The sequence below is a fragment of the Pseudorasbora parva genome, chromosome 1 (assembly GCF_024679245.1).
Source record: "Pseudorasbora parva isolate DD20220531a chromosome 1, ASM2467924v1, whole genome shotgun sequence".
Classification (NCBI taxonomy): domain Eukaryota; kingdom Metazoa; phylum Chordata; class Actinopteri; order Cypriniformes; family Gobionidae; genus Pseudorasbora; species Pseudorasbora parva.
The window spans coordinates 52,027,932-52,043,476 of NC_090172.1; the positions used below are offsets into that span (position 1 = coordinate 52,027,932).

Sequence of the window (15,545 nt, forward strand, 5' to 3'; positions counted from 1 at the left end):
TAATTTTCAAAGAAAAATACAAATGTTTTTTACCTAAATTGCCATGGATTGCGTTATCATGTTGGAAAGGTCACGTTAAACGTAGGCAGAAGTACCTTCCCCGTGTTTGCAAAGTGGACGTGTGAAGACTAATACAAACATCCTTTACAGAGAAAAGGTAAAACAACTATGTCGGATGATTTTGAAGTTGGAGGTGGATTTTTTGTTGTTGATAAGGGGGTTTGTATTATGCTGCATTCCAGGCAACCCATGGCCTGACAAGCCAGACCCACATCAAGATGTTTGGTCTGGAAACTCACCATTGACAGGGCTCAATCCGAGGGGCGGGATAAACGGTTGTCTTTTAAATTCCCTCTGCGCGCAATAGGGTAGCGCTACAACCAAACAGAGCAACGTGAAGCGGAGCTAGCTGATCGATTAAACGTTCGCCGTATCCGGTCGGAAAAACTCTGAACACATCTTCCCTGAATGACTTCAGTGCCGTTCTTTTCTCAGAGAAAAGCTTAACTCCAAGTCTTCCAGAGTCATGGTCAAAGCTGATTCAAAAGGCCGCCGACCAGTTTCTGTGTTTACTAGAAGCACACAAACGCAACTCTGCCTTCATTATGTTAAGCCCCGCCCACCTACTCTTTACACGATGTGATTGGCCTGACCAGAGTTTGTTTTTTACAGCTCAGAAGGTATTGAGAGTTGCTAGACGACACTCACTGCAGATTAGATTTGCTGCCGGTAGGGTGCATCCAGATTTCTAGGCTAGGCAACCCGTGTTTTCCCAAACTTATACCTGTGAAAGTGCCCTGGAACAGCACTTGTAAAATATCAGGACATTTTTATTTTGAAGTGAACTTATTCTTAAAGGTGGGATAAGTGATATATGGTAACCGTTGTTGATATTTCAAATCACCAAAACAAACACGCCCCTACCCCCAAAAAGGGTCTTGGCCCTATTTTGATAGCTCCGCCCCACACATACGTAACCCAGGCAACGACTATGGCAGAATCTGTGTGTTACTAATCCAGGTCGAATATTCAATGAAAAAGTCACCCCTTCCATCACAAAAACACAAACCGCTCTCATGAACAACTCGATAGAACGAGCCGACAGTCCAACTAACAAACATATTACAGTTATGACAAGATCAGAGTTATAGCGGTCACAAAATATAAACAGTTCTCATGAACAACTCGATAAAGTTAGTTAGCTATACAAGCTCGATAGTCCAGCTAACGACATATATTACAATTATGACCAGATGGGTAATATAGATGTAAAGAGGAAACAAACATACCGGTATATTAGGAGTATAGTATCTTACCTGTCGAACATATTTTGTGAGCTGACACTTGAAACCTTGAAACACTGAGGGGATTTAGATGCTCCATACGGTGTGGAACTGAACGGGTCTTTATCATCGCTGAAGTGAGCCACAATACGATCGCAAATGAACAAACAAGCGAATGTGACACACAAGCATATTCAAGCAAAAGCCAGCATATATTAGTTCTTTCTTGGCTAATGTGCGTCCTGTGTGACTCGTGTTTTGAATAATGACGCGCACTGAGCCTCTCGTCTCACCATAGACACGCCCCTTACCTGCTGATTGGCTAAAAATGTGTTATTCCACTTGGCCTGAGTCCTTTTTCTAAAACGGTTTTGAAATAACACTTATCCCACCTTTAAACAAAACTTAAAAAGATGTGAAGAATCTCGAGACTGACAGCGTTTTATAATAGTAGAAGTAAGGATGAAACTATCACTCTGACTTTAATTGATTTCTGGAAATTGTAAAATTGTAATTTTTTCAGCAATTGTTATAGTGCATACCGATGTATCAAATATTATTGCATTAACCCCCCCTCCTGTCCACAAGGGGGTAATCTAGCACTCGGAAAGCGTTCTACCCATAGGGGCTGCCATTGCTAACAAAGCCATCACCTGCTGTTAGCATCCCATTGACTCCCATTCATTTTTGAGTCACTTTGACAGTGAATAACTTTACATCTGAGGCGTTTAAAGACTCCATTTGTCTATTGTTTATTTCTAAAGAAACATGACAATGCATAAAAGGCTCCGTTACCTTGTATCTTACACTATCGCCCCGCAGAAGCTGTTTTTGTAAAAATAGGCTAACTATTGCGTCATAACCAACGCGACTCTGTCGCACAGTTGAGAAATTACCGTATAGACCTGAGGAGACGCTCGCAGGCAATCTTTTACTGTCTATGAGACAGTCGCGGGGACGTGGAGACAAAGTCTGATAAAGTCAAGGGAGAAGAATGGGGAGAAGCCCATAGTGAGCCAAAAGCAACGGGAGAAAATATTTAAACAACGTGATTCAGATTTCACTTTCCACAACTACTAGGAGACCTACAGCTGTCAGACAGGAGGCTCACATCACATCTACGTCGTCAAGCTCAGTCTGAGCCTGCGCAGTTCGCTCAGCCATCAGGAAGTGAGTGCTCCTTTACTGACCTCACTTTCCGCCGTTGAAGTCAATGGGATAGCTCTGTCCATTTCTTTTGCTGTCTATGCCTGTCCCACCCACAACAAAGTTACGTCACTGCCCATATAGCATTTCTAGGCATCACAGTCATTTTTAAAAAATATATTTACTTTTGTAACAAACTCCGATGTAGACATCCGCTTGTTCTTTTGCCAATCCAATTCACTGTATTCCCAGTTGATTGCAAACTGACCGGCTCTTTCGACATCTTGAAAGCTTATCTTATGCCTTCCAACAGTTTTCTATCAAACAGCAACTCTAGTGTGTAAACACCCGGAGGGTCTCAGACTTGTCATTAATATCTGCGCAAAACCTCTCTTTGGCTGTTGTTGGTGTGCATTAGCTCTATCAGTGCATCTGTCATGCTTTACTGATTAATTAGACCGTGTAAATTGCAGCAATTGCACAGATTTTGCTGAAATATGCCACCTGACCAAATTATATCAGGCAATCTTCTGTTTCCCATCCATTTTTTGTTTTTCCTCTTACATTTCTGTCTCTTTCTTTCTCTCTAAAGGGGATGAGGAATAAGCCGGGGGTGGAGACGGCGGGGACCCCAGACTCTGTGTCTGTTTCGGGGAGAGGCCGAGGAGAAAATAAAGCCATCAAGTAGGTGCCTCCTTCTGAGATGAACTATTGCTGTTAATGTCTTTGTATGAGTGGAAAACATTAGTTCTTGTGCTTGTGCTTGTGCTTCAGGTTATTCATGTATGCTATTTTGTACAGCAGCAGCATGTCTTACTTGCTCACAGCAGCGTGTTGTGTATGTGTTGGAAAGTCCCATACTTGCAATAGCAGCAGCAGCAGCATAGCAGATCTATTTCGCCAAGACAAAACATATTAACATTGTCAAATCCATTACAGAGTTGTCATGACAGAAATTTAATTATGCATCAGGGATGTCTCTCTTCTCTAAATCTGCAGTGCTAGAAAATCACAGGTATAAGCCATTTCTAGCTATCGTGCTAGAAAAAAATGCAAACATGAACAAGTCCATTACAAACCAAGATAATTCCAAATGCTTTATATGTGAAACAGGACCAAAACATTGTGACCTCTTTAACAACTCCAAACTTGATCTCTTCATGAGCCAACACCAAGCAACAAGCCTAAAAATGTGTATAATATTTGGACATGGCAACACTGCATTACAGAACTGTGTAACGGAACTGTCAATTTTTAGGCATATTTCATAACCCATGCTCATTTGTAATTTATTCAGCAGTGTTAATTTGTATTTCTAGTTTCAGAAGTGTTACATTTGATTCTCACACCGGCTGTGGTATTTGTCATGGTCAAAACTATGGACGACACTGGCTTGCTGTTTGCAAACATCAGAAACTATGTTCTCATGTTCTGGCTAATGCCATTCTGCCATAATAATTTCATATTTGCAGTATGCCATGTCTGTGCTGTGCACATTATGTAAATTTATGCACAATCATAATACAGCCAAAATATGGCTATGAATTTGACTTGACAAAAGGGACAAATGCAGGATAGTTTTTCTTTTTTTTCTTTAAAAAGCTATTTTTTTGTTTTGTTTTTCTATACGTTGTATTAAAATGCAAACAATAGCTCTTTTATTTCTGACATTTTTGAAAACTAAATAGCATACTACCATTTGAAACATTTATTGTTGCGTATTTGAAATAAGTGAAAAAGTGGGAATACAGTGTATGTATTGGTTACTACTTAATATACACTTTATTGCCAAAAGTATTGGGACACCTCTCCAAATCATTTAATTCAGGTGTTCTAATCACTTCCATGGCCACATGTTTATAAAATCAAGCACCTAGACATGCAGACGCTTCCACAAACATTTGTGAAAGAATGGGTCATGAGTGGAGTGACGAATCATGCTTCTCTGTCTAGCAATCTGATGGACGAGGTTTGGCGGTTGCCACAAGAACGGGACTTGCCTGACTGCATTGTGCCAAGTGTAATGTTTGGTGGAGGGGGGATCATGGTTCAATGTTAATTTTCAGGGGTTGTGCTTGGCCTTTTAGTTCCAGAGAAAGGAACTCTTAATGCTTCAGCATACTTAGACAGTTTGGACAATTTCATGCCCCTAACGTTGACTCCTTAACCTTGTGGAAAGCCTTACCAGAAGAGTTGAAGCTGTTATAGATGCACAGGGTGGGTCAACTCCATGTTAAACCTTGTACAAGTACAGCAGTGTTAAAGTGTTTTATATATTTCGGCTTGTGGTGATAATTAGCAGTTAATTTACTGGTGTAGTAAATTAGCTCAAAAGGGAAATGTGAATAATTAATTGTAACTTGTTATAATTGGCTGAATTTTACTTTTATTCACTGACGAATGCTGCATTACAATGGATGGTCTAGATGTATGGAATTCTGGATGGCTGGTGAGCTAGCAGGTGATGATTATGGTATAAAAGGAAGGATAGTGGGTAGAGGGGATAGTGGGGATAATGCCTTCTTCAATAAAAGGATTTTCATTCAGGACAATCCACCATCCCATGCTGCAAAAACACCACAGCAATATAATAGTTTGAAAATGTATTTCTAAACCCACCGTAAACGTTTGTCTCTTTATTTTCGAGACTCCAGAGACATCAGCAGCTTCAAATATCTGTTTGCTGCTCAACAGTGGCTTTTTATAGCTGTCCTTTTAATACAATAATTGTTGAAACTTTCCTTAGTAAGCTTTTATCTGACGAGTTCTCTTGTGCTGTAAATTACTCACAAATCTTAATAGTTTGATAATCTCAATTCAATTTTTACTCAATATTAGTTGTTTTCGTGCCTTATGCATAACATTGCAACATTTCATGCTTTTCATCTTTCTTCCTCGCCTTATTACATGAGAAATGTAACTTGCTTAATAATGTGGAACAACCTCATTAAGTAGGGTTTCCATTTGACTAAGACCTGGCAAACTATTTAATAAATCCTGTCTGTACAGTTTATTGTACTGTTTATTGACCGTTTTTTATGTCACTTGCATAATAATTTGGAACACAGTGCAGTTTGCTTGTTGGACAGAAGAGGTTTGCTGGATTATTCATTAAACATAATGAATAATTGTGTGTCTGATTGGTCCAGACACTACATTGCTTTAGTTTATTCCCATTACATGATAAGCAAGCCCATTATGCCTATTCAGTGGTCTACCTACCTACCATCTGTTCATATTAAAGTATCAATACCATAACTACTACCAAAGCCAAAAAAATGGTATCATGCCAATCCTTAACCTTATTTCATTCAGAAAACAGCCAGTGATACTTAGCAAACAACAGGAATAACCTCAAAGCAAGTACGTGTGTGTGAAATGATGGCTTTCACACTAGACGATGTGTATCAGGTCAGCAGTGTGAAACTGGTCCACTTGGAGCACTTGCTCTGGTAACAACTGCAGCCTGAATATTAATCAGGCAATGCTCTAATTAGACAGCAATGCAGCTCGCAGCAGATGGATACTGTTTTTATATCAGTACAAGAGGCCAGACAGCTAATCACCTGTGACCGCACAAGGGCAGGGAGAGCCAATGCGCTGCACATTTCATCTTCAGACTGCGAATGAGACGTTTACATTTCTTTTCTTAAAGGGGGAGTGGAACCCACAACAACAGTGTGGAATGTTACATTACTTAAGTTAGTGCAATGCTAAAATAAAACAAATCTATGATTTTGAGACTAAAGCTATACCATTACCAAAAAAAAGTGATGTGTTGAGCAATTACAGAAGTAATATTTGAGATTTTTGATTTTTTTTTAATGATGTAATGTTTTAATGAACATAATGTTTTTCATAATGTAATTAAAATGTTAAACTAATTTAACTAATAATATTTTAATAATTAAAAGTAATACTTTTTAATTAAAGGGGGTCATGAACTGCATTGTTTTATTATCTTATGTTTCTTGGGGTGCACTTATGATGTTAGAATGCTTACATTAAAAAATATTCTCATAATATAAAAATAAAAGGCATTTTTCCTGATTTTATCCCTCTGCACTGAGTGCTCTGTTTGAAGGGGCGTGTCTGCTGTGAGAGTTCAGTGTAAACGCCCACTGCTGTGATTGGCTAACGTATTTCCATTTGATTTGATTGAGTATTACTCTCTTTAGCACGTTTTTACTATTACAGCTCTCATGGTTAACTAATCGTGAAAAGTGTTCATTACATTTAGATCTATGGCATTATATTTAGATATATTTAAAGAAGGAACACTTGAATTAATATCAGCGTGATTTTCAGGACTCCCTTGGAATGCGCACACTCATGGGGACTCGTGTCACTGGGGGGAAACAAGCTTATAAATCATACAGAATTATTTGTGTTTATTTATTTTTTATTTATTTTTTATTTTTAAATGGGGGGGGGTATAAGAATGCAGAAAGTTTTCTGCGATTGGTAGGTTTAGGTTTTGTGTAAGAGAATAGAATATACAGTTTGTACATTACAAACCATTACATCTATGGAGAGTCCCCACAAAGATAGTAAACCAGACGTGTGCGTGCGTGTGTGTGTGTGGGCATGTTTTTGTGACATATTAGGACACAAATTTGTATAATGACATAGGTAAGATACAGGTAAGGAGAGGGTTAGACTTATGAGGAGATTGGCCGTCACTTTTCAAATTGCTTATAAATCATACAGGATGAGTTTTTTTAGAAAGTAAAAATGCAGAATGTTTCCTGTGATGGGTAGGTTTAGGGGCAGGGTCCGTGTAGGGGGATAGAAAATACGGTTTGTACAGTATAAAAACTATTACGCCTATGGAATGTCCCCATATTTCACAAAAACGTGTGTGTGTGTGCGTGTGTGTGAATTAGTTCCTGGACCACCTACATTATGTTCAATCATGTATGTTTAATACGATGAGTTTTATCATCATATTAAATGCCTGCATCAAACCAAATGAAATATTAATATTCATTTATAAGCCTTAGAGTTTTAATGGAGATTGATGCGATATTGTCAGAACAGATGAAACCACTAAACACACGGCTCACAGCTCACCGACTGGCAGTGTTCAAGTCGCGGGCCATCCGTGTGAAAATATACTTCGTTTCTTAACTTTTTTCTAATGTGGATATCCTGGAGTTTTGAAAAGTATGCTTTAAGAGAGTTTTTTTAACAAATGATACATAATGTGACATGAGGCTTCATTCAACTGTTTAATTGTTTTGATTTATCTTATCTTTTGGTTTGCAGCCACCCATTCAAGTTCCAGATGAAATTATACAATTATTAAATGAGATAAAGTACCTTCCAAATATATAGTATTTACTGGATTAATTTGGCTTTATTTACATTAAAAAAATATATACTGATATATGGCATTACTATATATCTATATGACTATATGACTCTCTGAATTGTTTGAAAATAATTTTATTAAATGAGTAATGTTGCTGTAGCCTGGTCTTACCAGACTCTCGTACATTTCATTTGTACAGAGAGTCTGGCCACTCTCCATTGACAAGTGTTTACTTCCGCGAAGGCGGGAACTCTGTTGTAGTTTAAAACTATTGGATCTGCTATAACCAATCGCTAACCTTTGGTCCTGACGTATGTGATGCGCCTTTCACTTGTTTCAAACGTGAAAATCTGTCAAAATAAATGTGCAGGCCGCCTCGGTGACAAAACATAAAACTCGTGCAGTCGGATTGTGATTTATTCACACCACGGTGAAGGAGAGTTTTGTGATCGGGAACGCGCTACTCACGTGGTCCGTAACATGATTGTATGCTATAAATAAAATGTCAAATGCTTGGTATGATAATAAATGCTGCTATAAATAACGGACCAATTCAAATGTTTACGTGCTTTTATTTTAATTTGTTTGAGCGGTGATGAAATATATTGCTCTTGTAAATACTTGCCAGCATTTTAAAGACTTTCAAAAAAAAGTCTTGAAATGCATCCAAATAACAGCAAAGCGCAGCTGTACGGAAGTGATATATTCTTGAAAATTCTGAGATGTGGATTCGGACAGCTATTGCATCACCACACGGCCTCTGTGTTTGTCAAAAGCAGTAGGTAACTCGGCCGGGGATTTTTACGTGGTTGGTGGGAAACGTATGGCAATAAAATAACTGACTAATCCCTGTAAATTGATGACAACCTTCTGACCCCACGAGTAACAAATACCATCCGAATAGCTTCAGCCAACTCCTTCACCACTAACGGAGCGAGCTGGAAAATCAAACTTTTCCCGAATTCACCCTGATGGGAAGGAGGGCCACCAACAAACCCCAGCAAAGGCTGTTATAGCTCCGGCTTTAACTTCTGGATATTCGGCAGCGGTGCCACAACAGAATGAATGGTTTCGCTCGCATCTTTCTCCGCCGCCAATACTGAACAACAACTCAAACTAGCGCACAACATCAACGTCATCGTTCTCAGATCCTCCCTCTGTTCGCTGATTGGACCGGTAAAAATTTGTTCTGAGAAAACCTAAGAATACACCGCAGTACTGGAGAAAAATGAAAATTGAGCGGAAGTATACGTAGGAGGGCAGAGCAGGCTAACGTTGCTTTAGATGTAAATAGGATTTGGTTTTGGTGGACTAGACCTAGATCTGGCTGCAGGCAAATACACAAACTCGCTCTGCTAGACCATGAAGACACCAAAATAAAACTGCTGCTGCTGCAAAGAAAGTATGAATACTTTGCTCCACAAAAAAAGTGACACATGCTTCTGCAAAAGAAAAGACCTATAGCAGATCTAAGGCCCCGATCACACAGAACGTGTTTTTGCAGCGAGAGGCGCCTTTTTTGAATGGATCTCGGTTGGCAGAGAGCGTTATGCGCGCTACTTATGCGCCCTGGGCGCTTCGCGTTTTAACCGCCTGCTGTGCCTCGCGTTTTTGAAGGAGCGCTCCGAGCGCATGAAGTTGAAAAAAAGTCAACTGAGCGGAAAAGCGCCCAACGTCATCGCGTTTATTTTCTGTTGTCCAATCGAATGAATGAAGAGGCGGGCCTTCCGTTGTGTTGACCGTTACATTGATTTGACTGACAGTACAGGTGATTCGGGGGTTGCCTAGAAACATTAAAGCGCACTGCTCTTTTTTGAATGAAAATACGCCGACCAAAAAAGGGAGTGCAGTGCGCCTCACGTTTTCGAACCTGAAAAACGCGTTCGGTGTGATCGAGGCCTAAGACAGGTGGTGCTGGGAAGGAGGAGCAGCTCTAGGGCTTCATGTGTTCAATATTGGTTGTACTAACAGCTATGAGACAACCAATCAGCAATATGTTAGAGTTTCTTAACTGAACTGGGTATTATATACAATTTTGATCATACTGCCACCACTAATTAGGTTTCTTACCACTGATGTGACTTTTTCTTTCTAGCTTCTGTTGTTTTTATAGAGATTAGAAGTTTGTAACTACAGTAGGTTATAAAAGACTCAATCCTCTGTGAGTCAGAGCAAATGTACTGACAGCACAGAATAAATAAGACTTTTTGCATGATATCCATCTTAAAACCCCTTTAATCTCACCCTTAGAGCTATTTTTACATCATCTCTTCTATTCAGAATTCTTTTAGTTTTTCAAGACTCTATGCCACTTTAAAACACAGGAGTTTTGAAACCATATTAGACAAGAGGAACCTTCTCTAAAAAGTCTCTCTGTGACTGGATCGTTCCACTCTGCCAGTCACTGTAGTTTTACACCAGTGTTTTCCCTCTCACTCTGGACTATCTGTCTATCTGAACCCTGTTTTTCTCTCAGTTTGACTCATTGTGGCTCTTTCTCCTGTCTTTCTCTTTGGCTGCAGTGATCTAGACAGGGACTTTTGGAATAACAACGACAGCAGTACTGTGCAGCAGCGCTGGAGCTCCTATCCACCCAAGGAGTTCATTCTCAACATGTCCCCCTATGCCCCCTATGGAGACCCTCGCCTCACGCCCAAGTGAGTCTTGGTTACGGCTGGTAAGGGACCCCTTCTCTCTGTGCAGGGCTGTACTGAAAGGGGAAGTCCATTCAATCCTCTCTATTCCGGCCGATCCATTCCAGCGATCCACTTCAGCTTACAGGGACTCACTGTAAATAATCCAACTTATGTTTTGTATAAAAAAATTTGTTTGTACAGCTAAGAAAAGTTGAGAAAACTCAAAAATGTTCTGCAGTTGGTTGCCTTTAAACTTTTCTCAACTTTTTTTTTACACTGTATCATGAGACCTATAAAAATGTCCTTACTCATGTTTCACCCCAAAATCAAAAGGAAAAAATAGGAAAAATTATGTTTACATAAAAAAAAAAAAATTTGTTTTGCATCATCTTCAGCATGCAGCATGGTTTTCTTCATAGTTAAGCTAATTTAAATCCCCAAATTCACGTCACTGCATGAAATAAATCTATAAAAATAAAATGAATAAATAAATTATATATATATATATATATATATATATATATATATATATATATATATATATATATATATATATATATATATATATATATATATATATATATATATAGTTTTGTATAAGAGTAATGAACATTTGTTTGGAAAATGTAATTCATTGTGCTTTAAATAATGATCTAATGAACCTATAAAAGGTTTTACTTTTTAAAGCAGATATCTTGCTTTAAACATCTCACTTCTTCAAGGTCAATTTGCATGACCCACAAAGCATGGCAAAAGGCAAACCATATTTCCCATTGACCCCATCTGTAAGAGCTATATCTAGGGCAGTCCTTGTCATTTTCTAACATTCTTGCTGGCTTTTTATCATTCAGCGTACACCACAATCCAGACTGAAACGAGATGAAATGTCCAATCTTTAGGTCAACCCATCACTCTCGGTGAAACGTGGGTTGAGTTCCACAGAGGGTAGTGGGGTTCGCTTCACTCTCCCGTCTCCTTGTAATTTAATTGCTTAATTGAAGTCATTATCTTCGAGGGAAAGTAGTCTTTCTGGATTAATTCCCAGGATAAATCAGAATCTAATTGGTAGGAGACAGACACAGACTGATCCCTGTCCACCTCTCATCCACATGCTGATAATTATGGTCAACATTCCCTCCCTCCCACACACACACACACACACACACACACACACACACACACACTCATAACGTCAGTGTGTGTTCAGTATATGATCAGTAAGATGTCTATTCAGTCATGCACTAAAGAAATATTTTATTTATTTATTTATTTATTTATTTATTTATTTATTTATTTATTTATTTATTTATTTATTATTTTTTCCATATAACGAAAGTGCTTACATATAAATAAATAAATAAATAAATAAATAAATAAATAAATAAATAAATAAATAAATAAATAAATAAATAAATAAATAAATAAATAAATAAAGTCTCCAATTGAACATTTTCTAGTGAATGATCACATCTAAAAATTTTAAGTTGTGAATTAAATTGCATCAAATCACAGTAATTAAATTTGGCCAACTGAAAAATTTTGATATAATCATTCACTAGAAATGTTTTCAATTTTTAAAAGCAGTGAAATTACACTTTAAAAGTGTAAAAGCAGTCTATATTACTGTATGTGCTATAAAAGTCATGCATATTTGAATGGACAAAATCTGCAGGCATTTTTTGTTTACATTTGCTACACTAATTTTGGGGAACTTTGTGATGGATGCACGTTCCCATTCTGTGAATTTTCCTGCAGGCACAGATTTCATGTGGGATTTCCACACTTCCACCACTCTCAAATTTCGTTCGCAAATTTAATTTCGGATCCCGTGACGGCTCTTGATGTGGCAAGTTTGAAAAACACATCTGCAAATGATGTTTGAGGGCGCTACCATGTGACCTCAGAAGACTTTAAATATAGCACATACTGGTCATACTGTATGCACTACCGTACAATAAATACAGATTTAAAAATAAGAGTTAATAAAAACAAATTTGTTAGTTTTTGAGGTAAACTATTCCATTAAAGGATGGTGGATCGCTAAAAAAAGTCTCATGCCCCCAGTTCCCTACAGCCCTGCCAGCAGCACTAATGTTTCTAACCGCTAACATTTCACCCCCAGCCCATGGGTGGTCTCCATGGAGACGGACAACCCTCAAAATCTCTGACCTTTGACCTGAAAGGTTTAGATGCATTCAAGAACATCTTGATTGGAAGTGTATTGGTTTCTTGTCATCTTATCTAGTCCTGTTTAAATGTTGAGGGTTGACCGTTAGCTCTTCTGCTGTGTTGCTGTGTTTTTTGTGCCTCTGTCTGTGGTTATATTTGAATGTGTTGTGTTTGTGTGTTTCGTCTCTCCTGTCACCTGTAACTTCCCCTTTGTAGTTTGACTCTCAGTATGGACCTGTGTGACAGTTTCAGGAGTGTACAAAAAACATCTTTACAATGGAGATCTGCTTCTGATTTTTTTCCATTATTCTTTTCATAGTTGCTGTTTAATTAAAGCTACACTGTGTAACTTTTTTAGTTTATTCTAAGCTAAAAACACTTAGTTCTTTCAAAAATATATGTGCTCATTAATGTATATTTACTTCTTTTAAGTAATAAAGTATTCTCGTAAGTTTATAATAGGCCATTGAAAATACATACGGGTGAGGGGTTCGAATGCTGGTCGCCATGTTGCCCCTCCATCTTGAAAGTACATTAGCCAAAGAGGGACATACCCGTTAAATTCAAGCTTTGCCTTTCGCGTTTTAACACTCGATGGCACCGTGTCGAATGTGAAGAGGGGGATTGCCATGTTAATCTTGGACTAAATCGGCCACCGTAGGAGTTAAAACGAAATCAGAATTGAGAGGAACAGAAACTATTATTCACTGGATGGTCATATACCTTTTCACCACTAGATAGGGGGAAAATATCACACAGTGTAGCTTTAAGAGATCATTTTACAGGACATCTTACTTGAAGTCATCTTATTTTTACTTAATTTTAACCATATAAAATGTATGCTATTTAGTATAGATGCATTCACACTGACAGTGAATAAATTGATAAAGGTCGACCAGTTGCTGTACTGCAAGCTAGCTAGTTATTTAGCATTACTCTGTATATATTATAAAATGTCTATTTAAATTTTCTTTTCTTTTTTTACTTTCTATTCATTTTTGAACTTAAACTTTAGTTAGTTGAAAAATGAATAGAAAGTAAAAAAAAGAAAAGAAAATTTGAATAGAAATTTTATAATATATACAGAGTAATTTCTATTTAGCTTTTTTTTCATCTAGCATTTATTTTTAAATGTATTTAGTTTTTAATTCAGTTAACAAAAACTGTTTTGGTTTTTAATAGTTTTAGTAAACACTAACTGGTGGAAACTTGTGCAGCACCAGTGGAAATTTTCTACCATTTTGGTGAGAGAAAAAAAAGAACAAAAAATATCTGGTCACACTTTGGGCCCTATTTTACCGATCTAAGCGTATCCAAGTCCACTTTTGCTAGTTTAATTACGAGAAAAATACGTCGCCGTATGGTCCAAAATGAGTCATTGGTGTGTTTTGCGGCGATACGTGCATTAAACCAATGAGAGCCTTATCTCCCATTCCCTTTAAAAGCCTGTTGCGCATGCAACATATTGGATTCGCTATTTACATGGTGGAATTTGCGAGCGGAAAGACTGAACACTTCTTCAGAGAGGAATCCTTTCATTTTTAATATTTAAAAATGTTTGTGTGCTGCTGCGTGTAATAAGCAGAGTGTACAAGCAAAAAAGTAGGTGCAAATTACTAATGCGCTCTTTAAATAACAAAAAATACTGCAACTTTAGACCAGGTTTTGTCGGTCATTGGCGCTGTCGTCTTTGCCTCAAAATTGCTATGTGCCAACAGTGTGCCTGCACTTTGTGTCTCTCCTGGTGTCGCATTGCGCGGGTGTATGATAGGGTAGCCTGCCAAGCCAGACCCATATCAAGATGTTTGGTCTGCAAACTCCCCATTGACAGGGCTCAATCCGAGGGGCGGGATAAACGGCTGTCTTTCTCCCTCTGCACGCGATAGGATAGCGCAACACCAACCAGAGCAACGTGAAGCGTAGCTCGTTGATAGATTAAACATTCACCGTATCCGATCAGCAAAACTCCGAACACCCTTTTTAAGAATGACTTCAGTGCCGTTTTTTGTTCTTTTCTCAGAGAAAAGCTTAACTCCAAGTCTTCCAGAGTCAAAGCTGATTCGAAAGACCGCCGTTCGCCAGTTTCTGTGTTTACTAGAAGCACGCAAACGCAACTCGGCCGTCATTTATGTTAAGCCCCGCCCACCGACTCTATACACGATGTGATTGGCCCGACCAGAGTTTGGCTTTTACAGTTCAGAAGTGTATTGAGAGTTGCTAGACGACACTTGTGGCAGGTTCGATTTGCTGCCGCTAGGGTGCATCTAGATTTTTAGGCTAATGATAGGGCCATTTATTTCAAGGTGACATAGTTATACATTAGTGTAATGTACTTACAGGTACTTACTATAGTAATAACAGTAACTTATGTATAATTACAAGTAACTAACCCTAAACCAAGTACATGTAGTTAATTCATATTACTCAGAATGTAACTGTCACCTTAAAATAAAGTGTATCCAAAGATCACATTAAGGCTGACCAATCACTGTCAGTGTGAACAACTTTATATAAGGAGTTCTTTAAACACTGTAGAATAAAAAGTGAAGAGATTAAGACCACTTAGCAGTCAGCAACCTTGCCATCTGCTTTTACAAATGTCAAGCCCCCTCTGTTTCTGTTCACCCCCTGAGGTTGGCACAAATGTTGCGTTATGGGTCACCTGTGTCTTAAGTGGCTGTCGTCGATCTGTTGCCGTCTATGCTAGTCACGACACCTGTGTTTGAAGTGTTAACCTTTAGTCTGTCTCTGCTGTCGCTGTGTAATCAGTTCTTCTGTCACTGTACTGTCCAGATCCAGTGGACATCAGTCCCTGCCTCACTTTAAAGGGAAAGCAAGAATGATTAATAAACGATGGGAAATTTTATCTGGTGCCCGGCATAGAAATGAATAATGTAAAATATGTATGTGATCAAATTTAGTATTTTCCCAATTATACATATACTTCTTTTCAAAGGTTTTAAAAGTTTAGGGTAGGTAATTTTTAAATATTTTTGA

At 38.2% G+C, this 15,545-nt stretch overlaps 1 protein-coding gene across 4 annotated transcripts in view; it reads left to right on the forward strand.

Moving 5' to 3' along the window:
- syt7b (synaptotagmin VIIb) overlaps positions 1-15,545 on the forward strand; it is a 183,464-nt gene that overhangs the window by 91,601 nt on the left and 76,318 nt on the right. For all 4 annotated transcript variants that reach the window (XR_010905261.1, XM_067445150.1, XM_067445149.1 and 1 more), the window contains exons 3-4: positions 3,022-3,113; positions 10,266-10,400. Coding sequence is in view for 3 of the 4 variants with exons in the window: in XM_067445150.1 (XP_067301251.1) it covers positions 3,022-3,113; positions 10,266-10,400 (227 nt within the window). In the remaining variant the exon portion in view is untranslated. The remainder of the gene's footprint in view (positions 1-3,021; positions 3,114-10,265; positions 10,401-15,545) is intronic.